Source organism: Doryrhamphus excisus, chromosome 22 (genome assembly GCF_030265055.1).
Source record: "Doryrhamphus excisus isolate RoL2022-K1 chromosome 22, RoL_Dexc_1.0, whole genome shotgun sequence".
NCBI lineage: Eukaryota > Metazoa > Chordata > Actinopteri > Syngnathiformes > Syngnathidae > Doryrhamphus > Doryrhamphus excisus.
Genome location: NC_080487.1, coordinates 14,476,619 through 14,496,088, shown reverse-complemented (window position 1 = coordinate 14,496,088; position 19,470 = coordinate 14,476,619). Strand labels below are relative to the sequence as shown.

General features: G+C 43.8%; 2 protein-coding genes across 7 annotated transcripts; both read right to left on the bottom strand.

Moving 5' to 3' along the window:
• Positions 1 to 568: 568 nt before the first annotated feature.
• On the bottom strand, positions 569 to 10,068 carry glud1b (glutamate dehydrogenase 1b). The gene is made up of 13 exons (XM_058062385.1): positions 9,512 to 10,068; positions 6,667 to 6,747; positions 6,512 to 6,567; positions 6,159 to 6,222; positions 4,748 to 4,842; positions 4,057 to 4,236; positions 3,295 to 3,432; positions 3,050 to 3,187; positions 2,305 to 2,385; positions 2,105 to 2,228; positions 1,933 to 2,024; positions 1,802 to 1,864; positions 569 to 1,194 (listed from the first exon to the last, which is right to left on the bottom strand). Exons 1-13 carry the CDS (start codon positions 9,906 to 9,908, stop codon positions 1,075 to 1,077), a joined length of 1,629 nt encoding a protein of 542 aa, XP_057918368.1. The 5' UTR covers positions 9,909 to 10,068; the 3' UTR covers positions 569 to 1,074.
• epas1a (endothelial PAS domain protein 1a) lies at positions 10,039 to 19,422 on the bottom strand. Of its 6 annotated transcripts, none has more exons than XM_058062395.1 (9): positions 18,488 to 19,422; positions 16,269 to 16,435; positions 16,008 to 16,207; positions 15,850 to 15,934; positions 15,681 to 15,781; positions 14,530 to 14,693; positions 14,324 to 14,430; positions 14,025 to 14,193; positions 10,039 to 10,143 (listed from the first exon to the last, which is right to left on the bottom strand). In XM_058062395.1, the coding sequence occupies exons 1-9, from the start codon at positions 18,511 to 18,513 to the stop codon at positions 10,128 to 10,130; spliced, it is 1,035 nt and encodes a 344-aa protein (XP_057918378.1). In that variant the 5' UTR covers positions 18,514 to 19,422; the 3' UTR covers positions 10,039 to 10,127. The 6 variants fall into 6 exon arrangements, with proteins under 6 accessions (XP_057918378.1, XP_057918375.1, XP_057918372.1 ...); XM_058062392.1 differs by lacking the exon at positions 10,039 to 10,143 and adding an exon at positions 10,154 to 13,921; XM_058062389.1 differs by lacking the exon at positions 10,039 to 10,143 and having other exon boundaries at positions 10,154 to 14,193.
• Between the last annotated feature and the right edge of the window lie 48 nt (positions 19,423 to 19,470).

The window sequence follows — 19,470 nt, the reverse complement described above, 5'->3', positions numbered from 1 at the left end:
TTATTGGTTTAATGACAACTGTATTTCATCAGTCGTTTAAATGCACGTTGTCCACTCTAATGGACATGTCACCAACTCTTTGAAAAATGTATGATTTTTAAAAATTCATTCATTCATTCATTCATTCGACCCTTTTCCTCACGAGGGTCGCGGGGGTTGCTGGAGCCTATCCCAGCTATCTTCAGCGAGAGGCGGGGTACACCCTGGACTGGTGGCCAGCCGATCCCGGGGCACATATAGACAAACAACCATTCCCACCCAAATTCATACCTATGGACAATTTGGAGTGGCCAATTAACCTAGCATGTTTTTGGGATGGGGGAGGAAACCGGAGTACCCGGAGAAAACCCACGCATGCACGGGGACAACATGCAAACTCCACACAGAGATGGCCGAGGGTGGGATTGAACTCGGGTCTCTTAGCTGTGAGTTCTGTGCGCTAACCACTCGACCGCCGTGCAGCCGATTTTTAAAAACCAAGTTGATAATTTAAAGTGTCACAAAAACACTTACGGAAAAAATCCTGAAGTGGGTTATCATTATGCGTGCATGAAAGGTTTAGAAACAATTTATTTTTCTTAACATTTTATTATTTTCCCAAAAAAGCAGTAAAATACAAATAAACAGTAATTTCCTCGTAAATTATTTCAAAATGAGGATGTGGACGGTTAAAATAGTACTATATGTGGGGGCGGGGGTAGTGGGATTCTTCCTGTTTGTTTTATGACTACATGTAATTCTCCTTTCATCCCATCAGTAAGGCATCTGCATTGTTGTGGGCTCAAACCACACACACACACACACACACACAAAAAGGGGCGTGGATATCAAAATTACGACGATGGGATATGATGGACGAGTTGGTCCGACGCCTGCTGTTTCAACGTCAGGGAAACAAAGACACTATTACAAGGTGAGCCTGCCTCTCGTCGTATATCGAAAGCAGAAGCAAAGACCTGCAGGCCCACAGACGCTCGTTATGTTCTGAAGGCTGCGGTAGAGAGGACAGAGTGGTGGGGAAGACAACGAGGAGGAGGTTTGGGGGAGTAAACGTGCGTGCCGGCGCCCGGCCGCTTATGTGAAGGTGAGCCCGGCCTCGTTGTAGACCTTGAAGACCTTCTCGATGGCGTTGACGTAGGCTGCCGTCCGCAGGTCCAGGCCCAGGTTGTACTTGGCGGCCGTGCGCATGATTTGCTGCAGAAGACCAATACTGTATGTCTCAACATTTGACATTTTGCAAAAACCTTGAATTTGAAAAATATTGAAATTTGAATTTATTGACTTGCTGATTCACACACAGCCTCTAGTCAAGAAAATATTCAATATTGATATTGCTATTGAAACGGTTGGAGCTTCAAAACGGTTAAAAAAAGAAGAAAAATCACCAGTGTGACCCAAACTTTGTGTTGGGGCGAAAGCCACTCATCTAATTTGCTTATCATGACATCACAAGGCTCAGAAATGGCCAGATCCCTGTCTCCATGATACCCAATAAGCTCGATAAAAATGTCTGATCTTGCTTTGTGAGTCACTGCACTCCAAACTCCTTAAGTTTGCATCGAAACACACCATCAAATGCTGCTCATGTAAAAGTCACAGATGTCCGCCACCTCCTGGTGTAAAACACTAACTACACAATGTATAATATTTGTCTCTATGGCGTGTTACATTCAGCAATGTCGCAACTTCGTGACTTTGGCGCTTATAGACTTAAGAAAGGTGCGATAGAAATCTAAATATAAACTACTGTTATGAATTGTAGCCTTATTTATAGTAAAAAAGAAGTCCGACATCAGCTTACCCGGGCAGATCTCTCCATGGTGTAGGCCAGACCAGAGTGGACAATGTCCTTCTCAGAGGCACCCTGCAGCAGAACACGTGTAACTACAAGCCCAAAGACACAAACGCCGTTTTCATTTCTTGATGACTTACAGCAACTCTCGCCTGGAAGTCAGCGGTGGGCACGATGGGGATGGGGCCTCCCTGCTTGCCAAACTTCCTCTCCAGACTCTCCTGCACGGACACTAGAAGAGACGACGCAGGGACGTGGTGAGACCTTCCGAGCGTGCTGCCAAAAGGGGGAATTCTTGCGTGTTGCACTCACTGAGCAGGTGATAGTTGGAATCTCGCTCATACTTGAAGGTCAGGCGCCCGTAGCTGACGTGGTTGAGATTCTTCAGCCACTCGAAATAGGACACGGTCACACCTCCTGCGTTGAGGTACATGTCCTGCAGGGGAAGCCGGTGTCAAACATCTGCCTGAAGATGAGCAAGCAAGCCAGTGTTTCTCTACGAGGAGCCTTACAGGGATGACCATGACATTGCTGGCCAGAAAGATCTTGTCTGCATCTGGGGTGGTGGGGCCGTTGGCACCCTCGGCAATGATCTGGAGTAGACAAAAACCTTACATGCTTAAACCAGCAGGGGTTCAAGTCAACCCTGTTTATGTCGACAACCCGTCTATGTTGACCGACTCATCAAGTCCCCGTCTTCTGTTATCGTTTCCTTACTAAATAGTAATATTAAGGGCCCTGTTCTGTTCTAATGGAATCATAGATTACAATTAAGTTGAAATATTAGGTGTGGAGTACCCCAGGGGTCGATGCTGGGACCAAAACCGTTTAACTTGACTATCAATGACAGCTGTAAAGTTAGGAAAGACTTAAGAGTTGGTACTATTTGTGGATGATACTACTGGCTTTTGACTAACAGGTCAGGTAGTCACACAGGGACTCGTTTCACATGAATTATTAATATTTCATATTGGTTTTTATTTCTGGTGCAAACGTGACCATATCTAGCATATTCCCTCTGTATGTATCTTGCTTATAGATGGATAATCTCAGGGAATGATAATTTACCGCTTTTTTCCTCCCTGTCCCCTCTGGAACCTCGTAGGTTTGAAATAAACGGTGACGCTATCTCTAAAATAATTTTAAGAGTGAAAGAGTGGCACCTTCCTAGCCCATTTAAAGCTGAAAGCCTGGTCGTAGAGGTGTGGACTTAAAGGGGTTCCGAGTAGATGAATAGGCAATGAGGTAAGGTGCTACCTTGGCCTTGATTCTGGGGGCATTGTGACGAGTAAGCTGCTTCTCCCCGGCGGCCGGGATCAGGATGTGGCAGTCGGCTTCCAGGATGTTGCCGTCGTAAGGCTTGGCCCCCGGGAAGCCCACAATGGTGCCGTGTTGCTGTTGAGAGCCATGTCATACTTGTAGGCAGGTCGGGTTTACACTGAATGTGCTTGAGAAGTGCAAACGAGAGGAGTGAAAGGAGGAGGAGGGAAGTCCGACGGTACCAGTTTGTAGTCCTCCAGCTGTTTGGGGTCAATGCCGTCTGGATTGTAAATGGAGCCGTCAATCTCACCCACGCCCACGCACTTGGCACCGTACCTGTGCAGGTACCTCATGGAGTGCAGGCCCACGTTGCCAAAACCCTGCGGTGCAAACACACGCGATAAGCCTCATTATTGCTAATCGTGATGCTTTTATTTCACTCTGACGCCCTCCTGTGGCCACATGTGGACCTTCTGGTGCAATGACACCTCTACCGATTAAAAAACAAACAACTTATTCCATCTAAATAATATATAAAGCCTGTAAATGAGCTCGGCCTGTTGAAGAAAAGCAAAATGAAGAGTTGCCTTTGTCTTTGGAGAAAAAGAGGTTGCTTAAATCTCTGCCAGATAAATCTGCAAGAAGGTCTAATCTGCACATGACACAAACACACTGGAGGGATTACCCTTTTCATCCCATGAATCATCTGCTCTGACCACTTGCCAATACCTTCACTCAGACAACTGTGTGATGAATAAAAACGTGCCCCCTTGAGATTGCCTTCACACTTGTGCAAGGCTAAAAATAGCGACGCTGCGCTTCCTATTTCACCACTTCTTGCTTTGATGACATCACAACCAGGATCAAACAGATGGCGCCACCCTGATTGCTTCTAAACCTTTCATCATGTCAAATGATCCATCCAAGTAAATCGTTGGACTATCTGTGAGCAGACGGTACAAGAAAAAAAAAACACACACGCTACGCTCGCCAAACGCCCTCACCTGGACGATGAATGTCTTATCCTTGAAGCCGGGTGTCAGGCCCAGCATGCTCATGTACGACGCCTCGTTGATGAAGTTCTCGATGCCGTGGAAGACTCCGCGACCGGTGGCCGAGATGCGGCCGTGGATGCCGCCCTGGCTGATGGGCTTTCCTGTCACGCAGGCGTGGGCGTTGATGTCCTGTCAAGACACAAAGAAAACAGACTGCTTGAGTGCCCATGGGCATTACTGCATCGTGCTTGAGTTGTATACAACAGGAAGTTGCCTACAGCCCCAGGAGAGGACATTTGGCGGGTAATGCAGTAGAGACATTAGATGAAACATTACTGTAGGTTTTAATGTTATTGTGGTTAAGTAGTTCAACAATATCTTCGCATACAGAATGTGTTCCTAATGTTGTGACCAGTAATGGGAGATGAAGCGCATGTGTATGGCTGTGTTGTTGTACCCATCACAGTAAGTAATGTCACCTATTTAATGCATATAGTTGATGTCCGACAACAAGCCTGCAGTTCAGCGAGAGCGAGAGAGAGGGAAAGAGAAATGTTTGTTCTGGCGGGAAGGGCGAGGCAGGAAACTCGTGGTAGCAAGTGACTCACTCCTTCCAATTTTTACTTCTTGTTTAGAAAAAAAGGAAAGACGTGCCAAAGCAGAGTCTGAATCTGAACTCTCGTCTGTCTGGGGAACTCACGGTGTGAGCGATGGTGTTGGCGTACGTGTCGGCGATCCAAGACATTTCTCGCTCGCCTGTGCTCATGTCTGGAGCTGGGACGTCGATGCCGGGGCCTGGTTGGGGAAAGACGAAGGGGGGGGGTATGTGAGTTTAGAGAGTCCACATAATACAGTAAGAGTATTCTAAAGTAGTTTTACACTTCTCTGATACTGATGTGGCATGTTACAGAATACGGCCCAAAAACAAGAGGCGGGGTTGGTTGCTGGAATGAAGCAGGGGGGGTGCTGTCTGAGTTATGATGATAATGATGTGTGTGTGTGTGTGTGTGTGCGTGTGCGTGTGGCTTTGCCTGCAGGCTGCTTAAAATGTTATAAAAGTGCATATTCAACAAGCCCAATACATGACATTTGGAGAGGCATCATTATTGGCACAAATTTTGTTATCATCATTACCATCAGTTCTTAGGGGACAGTTTGCAATTGGCTCAAGATCGCATTTTTTAAAACATAAAATACAAGACCACCACCACTAGCTGGCATACGCTGCCTTTTGTGGTTTCAGAAGATAGATTGAAAGGAAACATTTTTAGATTTTTCACAACTAACAATTAAATTGAGTAGAAATTGTCTGAATAAGACGACTGACGGCTGCCGAGTGTTTAGCGCGCAGGCCTCACGGCTAGGTTCTCTCCAGGTACTCCGGTTTCCTCCCACATTCCAAAAACATGCTAGGTTAATTGGCCACTCCAAATTGTCCATAGGTATGAATGTGAGTGTGAATGGTTGTTTGTCTATATGTGCCCTGGGATTGGCTGGCCACCAGTCCAGGGTGGACCCCGCCTCTCGCCCCGAGACAGCTGGGATAGGCTCCAGCAGCCCTGTGACCCTCCTGAGGAAAAGCGGTAGAAAATGAACGCCTATGGCACATGCCCGTGCACAGGAGCGGTACCGGTGAGGCAATCCAACGGTTCGCAGTCGTGCTGCTGTTGTGATGGCCAAGTAGCAAAACTTTGCAAATCATGAGTTGACAACGAATGTGTGTATTGCGTGGGGGCATGGCTTTGCATGTAAGTGGGGGGGGGGGGTATTGCTTGCAGCACATTCTTCAAGTTAGTGTCCTCTAAGCACCTGAGTAATGGTTGCAAACAATACCTTTAGGCAATCATTTTTAATGTGCTGCTGTCTTTTCTTCTATCTTGGGGGCTGTGAAAGACGACATTTTAAATCTTGCATGGACTTTAACAATACAGTTTTTACAGTAATATTTGTTTGACTTTAGTCTTTTACCCTTTGGGAACATATTTGCACTCGGACAGGTACTTTGGAGTGTAATAATTTGTCGTTTGGAAGACCTTAGTGGGGGACAGAAATGTTCCAATGCACCAATAGCGTTCACACAAAATAGTACAAAAAAGGGGGCGTGGCCTCACCGATGAAGCCCTTCTTGGCCAGCTCGATGGTGAATCTCCTGGTGATCTTCTCTAGCTCGTTATCCTGCGGGACAAATAAGTGATGACAAGTCAAGAGGCCATCTCCCTCTCCCTCATCCATGACTGACTCAGCCTTCCCACAGGAAATACTGGTTTTGATGATGTTTGCACAAGGGTGGAGCACACTGAGGGAAAGCAGCCGATGGCGGGAGCTGGGATTTTGCTCATGTGACATACAACTAGGCATGTGCTGGTTACCGCTTTCATCACAGTATGAACAAGTACATACAACACATCTCTTATCTTCCACTCCACTAGCACCATCTTCTGCGTTGGAGGAAGGGGTTACTCACAGAATAATTCTTGGTGTTGATCTTGACGCCGGCCTTGGCTCCCCCAAACGGCACATCTATCATAATTATGAAAAAGGAAAATCAAGAATTCTAATCAATCACCTGATTGTCTTTTGTCCAAATAAAAGTGAATCTTCCGAGGAGTTTCCACGTACCAACAACAGCACACTTGTAGGTCATCAGAGAGGCCAGAGCTTTCACTTCATCCACGGACACGTCGGTGCTGTAACGGATACCTGACGGGGAGGAAACACATGTAAGTTAGCCTCTTTCACGCAGTTGGCTCACAAAAGTGTCTTTAAAAATGCAACTCTTTCTCTAAATATTGTCGGGTCAAACAACATTGTTGTTGTAGGCAGTATCCTGATTTTTTTTTTTTTTTAATTAACACCGCATGTATCTGTCCCCGCTGCCTGCGCTTCAAAATGTTTCAATTCACTTGTTGGTGTGAAACTCCAACTGCTGTACTGTTGTTAACAAATGACCCCCATCTTTCTCGCTTTCTCATGCACTCCAAATCATTATTCAAGTTTAAAAGATTGACTTGGACATAAGGACAGTACAAATATACTGTATATACCGTATTTTCTGGACTATAAGTTGCTCCGAGGTACAAGTCGCACTGGAGTATAAGTCACATTTTTTGAGGGTAATTTATTTTCAAAACTACTTGACCAAAACAGACATTACGTCCTCTTGGAAGGCAAGAGGACGGATGGCTCTGCCATGAGAGGCCCTGATTAAAAGACCAAGTCTACGTTCTCCGTAAGCAGCGCATATCTGAGCATACGTTAGTTACAGGTCAAAGATTCCCTGGACGCCAACCAGCTGTCAGGAGTTTACAAAGGCTGAAAACACGCATACGTATGTGTCTGCTAGTGCTACTCTAACATGCTGCCTTTCCGATTATCACCATGGCGAGCCAAAATGCAAACAATGTCCACTGCGATCCACATCTCTTTGGTGTACCAGTCAGTACTTTCCATATGAGTCACGCCATAATGAATGAAAGCATCGTGGCAGCCGTGGAAAATCTATCAGATGACCCTTGAAAGTCTTAACTCTCAGCTGAGCTATCATGCGCACAAAGGAGGAGGGCAGCATGGGACTATCCCGAGCTCAAATTAAAAATAAGGGAGTGGGTGCGGTTAACCCCAACCACTCCCACTCCATGCCCTCCTCGCCAGGCCTTTCAAGCACCAAAACAATTACATCATCCTAGCAACCCAGGCCACAAATCACTGAGCACAGTCGGTAGAACTAAAACTGGAACAGCAGCCAAGTACTGCATCTGCACTACCCTCAAGGATCTTTGACGACTTGGACAAGTCTGAGTTCCTGCTTTCCTACTATGTCCCTACTTTACTTGGTGACTTGCCAGCTTAAATAAGTGTTTTAGAGCCAAACAGTCTAATTAGAGGACGTTACACTGAACTGTTTTTAAATAAAAACTGATACAACTGTGCTGTTTACACAACGATGTGTTAAGGGGGCCTGCAAAGACAAAAAAATCTTTCAAAAGTGAACAGAAGTATGTTTTTTGCCTTTTCGGTTTCCATCTTAACATTACAGCTGTTAAGGTTGAGTCTAGGCTAGTGCAAGGACATAATGGCGGAACACGGTGCTCTTGTTGCAGTAGCGTTTGTGTTGTGTGTGACACCAACTTGTGTCACTTTACTGCCATTTTAACGTCTTCATTCATATAATCGCATATATACACGACCACGGAGGGGACTCGAAGGGTGATTTATGTGCAGTGCGGGGCCTGGAATGTGCTTTTGAGTTTTTGACATTTTACCTGTTAATGGCTGTGTAAACATATCCTAAAAGAGTGTTTTTATTTGACGTGTGTCACTTTCTAATCATACGTTTTTTGGTCATTTTATGACTGAACTTGTCTGCTGATGTCATTGATGCCAAGAGGATGTTTAGCATGAATATAAATCTTATCTGTTGCAATACTTGAGGTACAGAGGCTTTGGAATGCTGTCACTCATGCTGCTGGCTAAACATGTAGGACTTTATATCCAGTAGATATTCACCCTTGTGTGTGGAGGTAGTATTTTGTATGCCATTAGTGCGGATGATGTGTTTTTATAAAGAGATGTGTATCTCCTGCAGGCACACAATGATGATGCACCAAAGCCAGACGTGAAAAAAAACACCCTTTGTACTTTGCAGTTGACTGTGAGCAAAATCAGGGATCTTTGTCCTGCATCAATGATTAAACCCTCTGAGGGACTGGTGGACTTGGATGTGGATTTTACTTTGGGTGGGGACACAATGTCAGCAAGTTTGGCCGTGTGCATTTACGGATAAAAGCTGCTGTGTGGACCATCATTTCCCCCCAGAATAGTCCACCGCCCAGCAGGTGCGGAGTGAGTGTTAATAGCAAGCATTCATGACCTTTGACTGCGGACGCCATAGCGGCCGTGTCTTCCTGCTACCGAAGAAACCTCCCCCGCCTGCCGACTGACAAATAGCAGCGGCTGAAAGCACAACCACCCCTTCACCACACTCACACGCAGCTTCCTGTACATCACAGACTACCCAGAGTGCACTGCAGGAGGTCAAAATGCACTTACAGGAGGCCTTGAACTTTCAAGGGTCAAAGATGACACTGACACACACAAAAGCTTTTTAAAATGATGGCGTGGGTTAAGTCCCTTAATGACAACAAAAGGTGCATCACTCATTTGTGTAAAAAAAAAAGGAAAGTGGTGCTATAGGAAGCTACTTAAGAGTCATGTGACCCAACTGGAAACAGATGTTAGCTGCTAGCATAAAATGGTTAATACCCACAGGTGAGCAAGAAGGTCATTTAAATGATAGTTCCAATTGTAAAAGTGAAAGTAAACATGTCACCAGCTGTGTGTAACGGTGAAGCAGAGTGTAAGTCTTGTTATCGATTTACTCCAAAACCGCTAAAGTAATGCCAACTGATGCTAAGCTAATGCTAGCTGCTGTCAGAAGGCCACCAGAGGGGAGGTCCCGGCTTACCTCCTTTGCAGGGGGTCCGGTGCTGGCTGTGCTGGGCGCGGTAGCCCTCCACCACCTCCCACTCGCCGTTGTCCCTCTTGATGGGAAAGGAGACACTCAGGACGTGGTTGCACGGCTTGATGATGCGCAGGATTCCCCGCACACGGTGCCGCTTCTGCTCGGGGGTCTCGCGCGTCCGCAGGTCCTCGACCAGTTTGTCTTCCACGATGGCGGCGCCGCGGTCGAAGAAGCCCTCCACCATGCGGAAGAAGTTGGGGTCGTCGGGCTGCTCCGCCGCGTCGGCATAGCGGCGCACCCGCAACAGGGAGGCGGACGCCGGGAGAGCAGAGTCCACGCAGCTCGAGGCCAGAGCGCTGCCCGCCGAGCGGCTCAGCAGCTCCCCAAAATAGCGATACATAACGAGGACGAGCTAGCGGCGCTCACAAGGCGAGTAAAAGGGCGACTGAAGACGGGCGATAGGCAAGGGGAGTGTTTTGCTTGAGACGCTCCGCTCCGTGTCCTGACCTCCGTCCGACTGGGGAATGGGATCCCGGGTGGGTTTCCTTTAAAAGGCAGCCGCAGTCAAGGAGAGATCCCAGCGGCGCACACGGAAGAGGAGGAACCAACGCGTGCGCGCTCACGACTCTGCACCACTGAGTCAATAGGATAGAAGGGCGAATTAAAAAAGAACAAACACTTCCTTAGCTAATTATGATTTTGAAACAGTCACACCTGATACAGTATAGTAAATGCACACCCACAGCACGTGGGCAAAAGTACTGGGACACTACATGAGTGAAGAACGTGCAAATGGAAGGGATGTGCATCGATTCACATATCGGCAGTATCGATACCAACTGTATCAGTATTTTCCATCCATTTTCGATACTACTTGTCCTGTATCAGTATTTTATGTGACAAAAGCGAATAGGTTAATGATATTATTTGGTTGATACTATTACATTGTCTTTCACTGTAATACTTAGATATTGTTAAATTGTTTGGAAATATTTTTGATAAACATTCATTCATTTTGTACAGCTCATCCTCATGAGGGTCGTGGGGGTGTTGGAGCCTATCCCAGCTGTCTTCAGGTGAGGGGCGGGGTCCACCCTGGACTGGTGGCCAGCCAATCCCAGGGCACATATAGACAAACAACCATTCACACTCACATTCATACCTATGGACAATTTGGAGTGGCCAATTAACCTAGCATGTTTTTGGAATGTGGGAGGAAACCGGAGTACCCGGAGAGAACCCACGCATGCATGGAGAGAACATGCAAACCCACACAGAGATGGCCAAGCGGAATTTCGACATGTACTCCACATGTAATATTAAAACAGTCAGATGCGTGTTCTCTTAGCTTAAAATACTGCTTCCTGTTCGACCCTATTCAAAACTAAGTTATTAGGATGTCATGATTGATTGGATCAAAGGCTTTTGTCAGATCCATAAACACTGCAGCTGCACACATTCTACGGTCCATAGCATTAGTGATGCAATCAGTGCCATGGAGGTTGAAATGCTAGCTCTGTATCCGTACTGACTTTCTGCTTGTAATTCATCCTGATTAATACATTTGTTATTGAATATTTTAGCGATCATTTTAGACAATTGGGGCAAAACGGAGACAGGTCAGTAGTTTGTAAATTGGTCTCCATTTTTAAATGGAGAACATGGGTTCCCGATCCACCACTTGAGAACCACTGCTTTAACGTGCATGAAAAGCTGGAACGGGCAGTGGTGTGAGGGGGTTCAAAGACTCAAGGGGGGGGGGGGGTCTGTGACAGCAGCCGTTCAGCAGTCCGCTGGCTCAACCACACTGTCAACATGAAGGCCCTGTGCATAACATTCGATGCGTGGCAACCTCACCAGCACCAGCCAACAACCACCACTTCCAGCACAACAGGGACGTGGTGGATGGGGTTGCCCTCAGTCTCCTCTTGGATAAAAAAACGAAATACTGATGAACTGAGCGGTCTTACGTAACAACACATCCATTGCGTGTCTGTGTTACTTCACACATACATGCCGAATAATTACAGTCAAGCCCCCCCCCCCCAAGAGGCTGGACTTAAACCTGTGGACTCTGCACGCTAGATAAGCTCAGAGCGGCTCAGATCAGCACAAACAATGTAATCAGAGACATCAGTACAAACACGACCCCACACTTGCAAAAACAAGCGTGATGTGCATGCCAGACCATTTTTCTTATGCTTTGTTTTATTTTTAAGCATTTTTAACATATTTAATTTTTTTGCACTACATTTATAGAAACATATATATATATATATATATATATATATATATATATATATATACACACACATAAATTCCCACAAAATTCAAACACAAATTATTAGTTCCCTGAATTCAGTCTAAAAAAGCTTTGTAATAAAGAAGCACATGAATCTTCATAGACATGCAGCTAAAAAGTCTCAATGTACATTATTTAATACACTGATGCTGGAAAATATTGAGTGACCTGACTTGTCAAACAGCACCCTCTGCTGGCTTGATAGCTGCAGCAGTCTTTGTCCCTGCAGATAGTGCCAACAAACCATCCATACCTCCGGACAAATTGGAGTGGCCAATTAACCTAGCATGTTTTTGGAATGGGGGAGGAAACCAGAGTACCCAGAGAAAACCCACACACTGGGAGAACATGCAAACTCCACACAGAGATGCCCAAGCAGAGAATCGAATCTACATGCTACATGGCCTACATGCTAACCACTCGCTCACCGTGCGGCCCCATTTTAATAAAGAATATTGCATGGTCTCTGTGTGAAAGTCGCTTCATAAAGTGAAAAGATGTTTCTACAAGATGCCAATAAAGCTGATAAGAGGATCATAAAGATATGTGCTGTTTATCGGAAATGCTATCACCTCAACCTCCGTCCCGGCCCACATTGTCACCCCCACTAGCATTTACTATCAGCGTGTCAAAGAGTGCAACGGCGACACATCATTGGCTGAGAGCCTGACAACACCCACCCGAGGGGGGTTTCTCAGTATAATGGTCATGGGGAGGGGGGAGTCACATGTTGCTTGTTCTTGAAGCAGCGGCAGAGCTGCTATACGGGACACACTGTAAAAAAATGACAGTACACTGACCCAAGAGCTACACCCCCGGCTGAGCCATGCAGGGTCATGTAACAAAGGTCACCTAGAAAACAACGACACAGAGGACTACAAGAATACACATTACTATTGTGTTATTTTGAATTACTATCTTGTCACTGTTACAGCAGGAGTGTCAAGTGAAGGAGCGTCTGTCATCACCATGGTTACCGCTCCCACTGCAGCAGAAAATTGTGCATATACAATGTACAAATGCCTGGATAAATGTAGCTTCTGTTTAGGCTAGGTCGTTATTTGATTTGACATTTGACGTGGAAAAGAGCAACGTCACGATCATTCAACTGAGAAATGTAGTTCAACGAGGAACGCCGCTAGCCAACACTGATTAGACCTTCATGTTGCTGTATTAACACTTTGCAACCACTAGATGGTGCCAGTGTCTCTCTCCCTCTGTTCTAACTGCCTCAGTCTCAGGCAAGTGAATCAAAGCCACAATACAAACATCGTCTTGATGCAGTAATGAACGGTTTAAATCAAAGATCACAATAAGGCACCCGAAGTGTTGTGTATGTTACTGAGATTATTTCAGTAAATTAGAATTGAACTTGCCTGGAATAATAAATCAACAAAAATTGATGCACGTGAGGTGGCTAGTGGTGTGCTGCAAAATGTTTCCAATGTAAAACAACGTGCCGTGGCTCAAAAAAGGTCTAAAAACACTGCTCTAAAGCAATTTGTTCCATATGGTATGCTGTTATTCCCTAAAAATCACAGTCTGAATCTGTTGTAAAGTCAGTGGAACTGAAACCTGAGGGTGTGTGTGTGTGTGTGAGTCCAAGAGGTAAAAAGTTGAAAAGGTTCCCACGAGAACTCGACCATCAAACGTTCTATTCAGGAAGTTGTGGCTTCGCTGTGCGTCTACTCACATCACCACCGTCAGCACGGTGCACAACCCTCGCGGTACGTTTACCACAGCCAATGCCTGCAGGCTTAAGAGTCACTCCACGTGTCAGGTGACCCAGAAGGAAACCCCAACAGGAAGTACAATCAGGCACAGCGGGGCCACGCAGAAGTCAATGGGGCCGCTTTGTCAACGCATTTCCACTCTCACTGCGGCCTGACAACTGTCTGTTGACCAGAGTTGCAAACCAAGAGCTTTGGGTTATTTTGTGTCAGACAACTTGAGGCAAATGAACTCTGACTTAATGGCTGCAAACTCCAATGTTAAACTTCATTGAAAAATTGGCACATTTAATGGTTTCGTTTTACTGGCGGCTGAATGGATCAGTTCTATGATGCACGACCTGGTCTAAAGAGAGCTGCAGGGACGGCTCCTCCACACCGCTGTCACACACACGCACACACAATACAAATACATACATTCAGCATTAAAACATCATCATTTCTGCAAGCTTTCCATAATAAGGACTCCATGCGCATACAGTACCTGAGGACATAAGTGATACAAATGATGCAGAGCGGCGGGGGGGGACATGGTCTGGATTTGGGGGGTCTGGCCCCGGGGACAACGGCACTGTGGCTCTCCACCCACACGTACCCGCCACCTCTTACCATCATCCTGTACTGACCGCTGACTGACTGGCTCTTCAGGTACACTACACACACACACACACACACACACACACACACACACACACACACACACACACACACACACACACACACACACACGGAAGTTACCATGTTGTGTTTTTGCATTGTGTTTTGTTAGTGTGTACTACTCACAATTGAGGTGATATTTGGTCAAAGAGTTGGTGTCCAGTGTGTGACAAAGCTCGTAGATGGAGCGTCCCACCAGCTCATGAGGACTGTAACCTAAAAGCGTCATCACTCTGCAGGTAAACAACAACACAACATGCACACTTCTGTCATGGCTGTCATTATTAAAGTGTAAAAAGAAGCAAACATTGTCCTCAGTGAGAATTCATCACCTGTGGTCACAGTGTGTGAACCTCATGTCCATGCTGTGCTGGCTGCCGAAGGTGTGTGTGCTGAGAAGCGTGTGTGATATCGGCAGAGTTTGACAGGTGAGTAACAGGCAAGAGGCGGAGGCTGGGCCAACGCACGCCTTGGCCCGCCCCTGGCAGTGCAACACCTGGATGAATCACACATGGGGGGGCAACAGACATTGGATTGAAATGGAATGAAAATAAAATAAACAGAATCAATCAAATAATATACATGCTGAATAAAATTATTGTAATACAATAAAATGATGATATATACAATAGCATACAATTGAATCAATAACAAAAATAAAATTGTGTAAAAAAAAAGAAATAAAAAATGAAACAAAAACAAATGAAATGAAATACAATAAAAGTACTTTGAAAAAATAAAATAGACCTGAATTGCAATTTCTAGTAAAATAAGTGCATTACAAATAAAAAATAAAATAAAATACAATGATGCATAAATTAAAATAAATGTAAAAATTGAACAAACAAAAAATATAACATAACAAAAATAAATAAAATACAAATGAAACAAAATGAAATAGTAAATTAAAAGTAAAATAGAATTTCATTACCGGTATAATAAATAGATAACAAATAAAACAGAACAAAATAAAATTAAATAAAATACATATTACAAATTAAATGTAAAAAAATGGGAAAACCAAAAATGGGAAAAAAATGAAACAATTAAATAAACATGTAACAGAACTAAATAAAATACAATGGAAACAAAACAAAAATGAAATAGAAATAAAACAAAATGAAATACAACAAAAGTGCAAAAAAGTAAAGCAATTAAATGAAATACAAATGTAGCATACCTATATAAAATGCAAAGGAAGTTAAATTCAATTAGAAACAAAACAAAGTTAACTAAAAAAAAAAAAAGAAATAGAAACGTAACAAAATTATGAATAAAAGTACATTTAAAAAGTAATCAGTTTCAGTGTAATCATATTGTGTTACCAACACAACAGAATGAAGATCAAATATAAACCCAAGTAAGTTACATTATAAATCAAATGTTGTTATAAAATGTGAATTAAAAATGAAATTAAGTAAAATTACTAATAAAACAAAAGGAAATGAAATCAAAGACATTTGCGGCTGGTTGGTGACCAAACCTTCCACGTGGCTGACTTGAGGTTGGGGCTTCGCACTCGTAGAGTCGAAGTGCTTTTTATTCTCACAACAAAGTCGCGCTTGGCACCACACCAAAAATCTTCTGGAGAAAAAGTGTAATATAAATGTGATATAATAAAACCACACACACACGCACGCACACGCACACACCTGAGGATAGGCGGAGGTTACTTTTGATTTCCTGGTGGTCACACGGATGAGTAAAGTCAAGAACATTGTGTCCCATCAATTCAGTCTGTAAAAGAGAGAAGCCACATTATGCGTGTTCATCTTTTGAGTCATAACCCCTCCAGATGAGTGTACTGTACCTGCGTCAGGCCCAGGTACTTGCTGACGTTCTCAGACAGGAACATCATGTCCCCCTCAGACGACAAAACCATGACAAACCCCCCCAGCATCCTTAGATAGATGTTGATCTCATCCTCCTCCATCGCATCTTGACAACCCAAACGGACGCCACCATCTCCTCTCCTCACACATTGTTCAATATTAGACACGCAGACCTCATCTGTGGATTCCCGTCGCTAGAACATTTGTCAAATTTGCCAAGGAAACATCATTTGGGTTACCTCTGAGGAGCGCTTTGAGGCGGATGTAGCTGACGGTCAGCCGGATGATGGAGGGCTTGTCCAGGTGAGCCTGGATCGAGGATTGGAGGGGAAGAAGTCGGGATAAATCGGCAAACAGTTCTGACTCCACCCGCCGCCTCCTCCTCGCCGCCTCCCGACTGATGGTCCTGCCGGGAGGAACAAGAAACACTCCTCAGCTTTTTCGCAATGAAATGCATGTAACTCCACATTTTGCACTTCTATAATCTTCTAAAATCTTTGACAAAACAAAAAACCCGGAAGAAGATTGTAACTTGTTTGAAACTAACACAAAAACGTTTCAATATTTTTCTCCAAATTTGTAGATGAAATGCAAGTATTTTTTATGTGGATGCACACGTTTTTAAGGATTAAAAAGCATTCTGTAATGAAAAGAATATATTCCACATTTCATATTCCATATTTTGCGTTTTTTTAAATGGGACTAGGGCTGCAACGATTCTTCGAATAATTGGCCAAAAATATTCCATTCTTTTTTTCTTTTTCAGGGAATCGCTTACGTCACCAACGTGCGTACGTCATCCACGTACGCACGTCACCTTTACGGAGGAGGAGGAGGAGGAGGAGGAAGCGAGTCTTTGAAGACGCGGAAAGATTGAATAGGCTAGAGAAAGAGAGAAAGCAACGGAAGAGAAGGAAAACAAAATGTCCGGTAAAGTACCGGCACCGTTGTATCGCCGTTGCCGCTGTGCTTCAACAATGAAATCCCAAGCCCAAGAAAAGACAAACTCGCCGAGTCTGAAGTCGCTAATATCCATTTCCCACCACAAAACGCGTTTTTTTAAATCACTGGTAGTCCTGCAAAAATATGTAAATGACCACATTACACGTTACCAATGTAGAAAACCTAACGCTAAAATGCTAAAGCTACTTACCACCGAGGGACTTCTTGAAGTAACCTCGTTTCTTGAGAAACTTGGACTGTCTACTTATGGATCTGATTCAGGATCCAACACATATGGCTGTATGTTAAAATCGGACATTTTAGAATGACATATCGCCGTTTATCCACTTCTATAACGTTTGGTTCGACAGCTAGCAACACAATACCGGAAGTCCTCCTCAGCACGTGGGAGTGTGACCACCCACAGCGGAGTGGGCGTGCCTGGAGGAGGGCCGTGGGTGGAAGAAATTGAAAAATAAAGACCGTTTTTGCGGGAAGCACGAAATCCAAAGAAATACAGCTGAATAGGTGCAGATTGTGGAAGAACTAGAAACCTTAACTGAAGCAAGTGAGAAGGCCTTCTCTTAATTTTTCACACAGATTCATGGAAGTTGTTTTTTTTCCTCCCTTAATAAAAATAAAAAGTTGCATTTAAAAACTGCATTTTGGCTAATATCTAAATTAGTTTGATGATCTGAAAAATTGAAATCAGCAACAGCAATAAAAAATAATGTATCTCCAAAAAATAACCGAAAACAAAGAAAATAATTAATTCTAATCAGCCCCCCCACTCCCAAAAGTTGGACATATTTTAAAGTAATTAAATTCTGTAATGAAATTGTGTGTTTTTAAAAATCAGTAATAAAAAATATATACAATTTTGAGATTTATTTTTCAAGAAGTGAACATAAATGCTTTGAGGCAATTAAAACTTGCATCCTGTGAGCAAAATATAATATAAAAAGCCAAATATTGAGGGTTCTTAATGTGGAATAAGACAAAACATTTTTTTTCAAAATGTGGATCTCCAAATTTTTAATCTGTAATAAGAGAAAAGTATTTCCTGACATGCTTTTAAGTAACTACATGTATTTTTTGTTATTTTGTTAATGTTATTTTAAAAAATCTATATGAAAAGGGAAAAATATGGCAATGGAAAATGTTCAGCTGCAGTATTTTTCGTATATTTCGTCTTCTTCCTCACAGGAAGACTGCAGTTGACAGCCGAATATGTGCATACATGTTTTTCTGAAATGAATCATGTATGCGATCGTAGTTGCAATCGTCACATTTTAAAGATGTTTGACTATTTAAAAAGTGCATCATGTAGTGTAACTAGCGAAATATAACGTTGCATGACGTGTTAAACATCAATGCTATAGAGATTAAAATGGAAAACTGTAATGCACTTCTAACCACCATAATAACTTCAATTGGTGTCTTCCAAACAAATCCCTTAGACGTGAAGTAAATAGATAAAATGATGCAGACTAGTAGGAAAGCCTTGCACGTTTACCTTCTCCTCTCCTTGTCGGCTCTCATGGCATGTGGCGGGCGTCTTCAGTCCAACGTCACCCTGGATCCTCTAAGAGAGAAAGAGCGGGGGTGTGGGTGGGTGTTGGGGGCAGCTTGTCACTCACTCAGTCAGTCAGTCTTGGTTAATTAGGCAGAGGAGGGACTGGTGACAGTGAAGATTGTGCGGCTGCAAGTTCAAAGGTCAACAAGGCAGAGCACCCCCCCCCTCCTCTTGAAGCATCAGCCCTCTCAGAAGAATAAAAGAGGAAGGAAAGACGAGGCAGAGGAGCTTCGTACAGCAACGTGGACAGCTCAGTGTTTTTCTTTTATTGGAGTCAGAGCAGACAGGACCAAGCGTGTCTGTCGCACTACATTTTGGCACAGAGTAAGATAGTGGGATCAGGACTGGGATCAGGCTAATCCCTGGATGCACAAAACGTCACTATACACACACCGACTCTACTGCACAGCCCCCCCGCCCCCACTTTGATGTACAGTGCACGCAACAACAGTCCTTTTATGTGTGTGTGTGTGTGAGAGAAATGCCTGTTTCCTGTCATCATTCGGCGGTAACAGACCTATAATAGTATATTTAGGAGTAATATACACAATGACAGACTTTACAGTAATAATAATTGGAATAAAAAAGAAAAAGCGCGAGCAATAAGAAAGAAATAAAGCAAGTGGCTTCTTTGTTTGTTTTTTGATGCGGGGGTAAAGGGGGTGAAAACACTGATGGTGGCAACAATTCACGCATAGAAAAAGTACATTCAAGACAATATCCCCAATAAGAACGAGCGAGTTCCTCTCCTGCTTGTCGTGTAATTAGTTCAATAGCCTGTAAAGCTCCACATTCATTGGATGCACACAAGACAGTGAGTCAATCACGACAAAGCAATAAGAAAAAAAGAAGTAAAAGAGACGGCCATATATATATATATATATATATATATATATATATATATATATATATATATATATATA

What these genes read in the sequence shown, in the direction of transcription:
- glud1b (XM_058062385.1), bottom strand. Translation starts at nt 9,908, where the DNA reads ATGTATCGCTATTTTGGGGAGCTGCTGAGCCGCTCGGCGGGCAGCGCT. An exon ending in CTACAAGTGTGCTGTTGTTG is followed by an intron (nt 6,568 to 6,666) that starts GTACGTGGAAAC and finishes TAATTATGATAG; the next exon opens with ATGTGCCGTTTGGGGGAGCC. An exon ending in TCAACACCAAGAATTATTCT is followed by an intron (nt 6,223 to 6,511) that starts GTGAGTAACCCC and finishes TTTGTCCCGCAG; the next exon opens with GATAACGAGCTAGAGAAGAT.
- epas1a (XM_058062389.1), bottom strand. Translation starts at nt 18,513, where the DNA reads ATGAGAGCCGACAAGGAGAGGAGAAG. An exon ending in TTCACACACTGTGACCACAG is followed by an intron (nt 14,431 to 14,529) that starts GTGATGAATTCT and finishes GTTTACCTGCAG; the next exon opens with AGTGATGACGCTTTTAGGTT. An exon ending in GACCAAATATCACCTCAATT is followed by an intron (nt 14,194 to 14,323) that starts GTGAGTAGTACA and finishes GTGTGTGTGTAG; the next exon opens with TGTACCTGAAGAGCCAGTCA.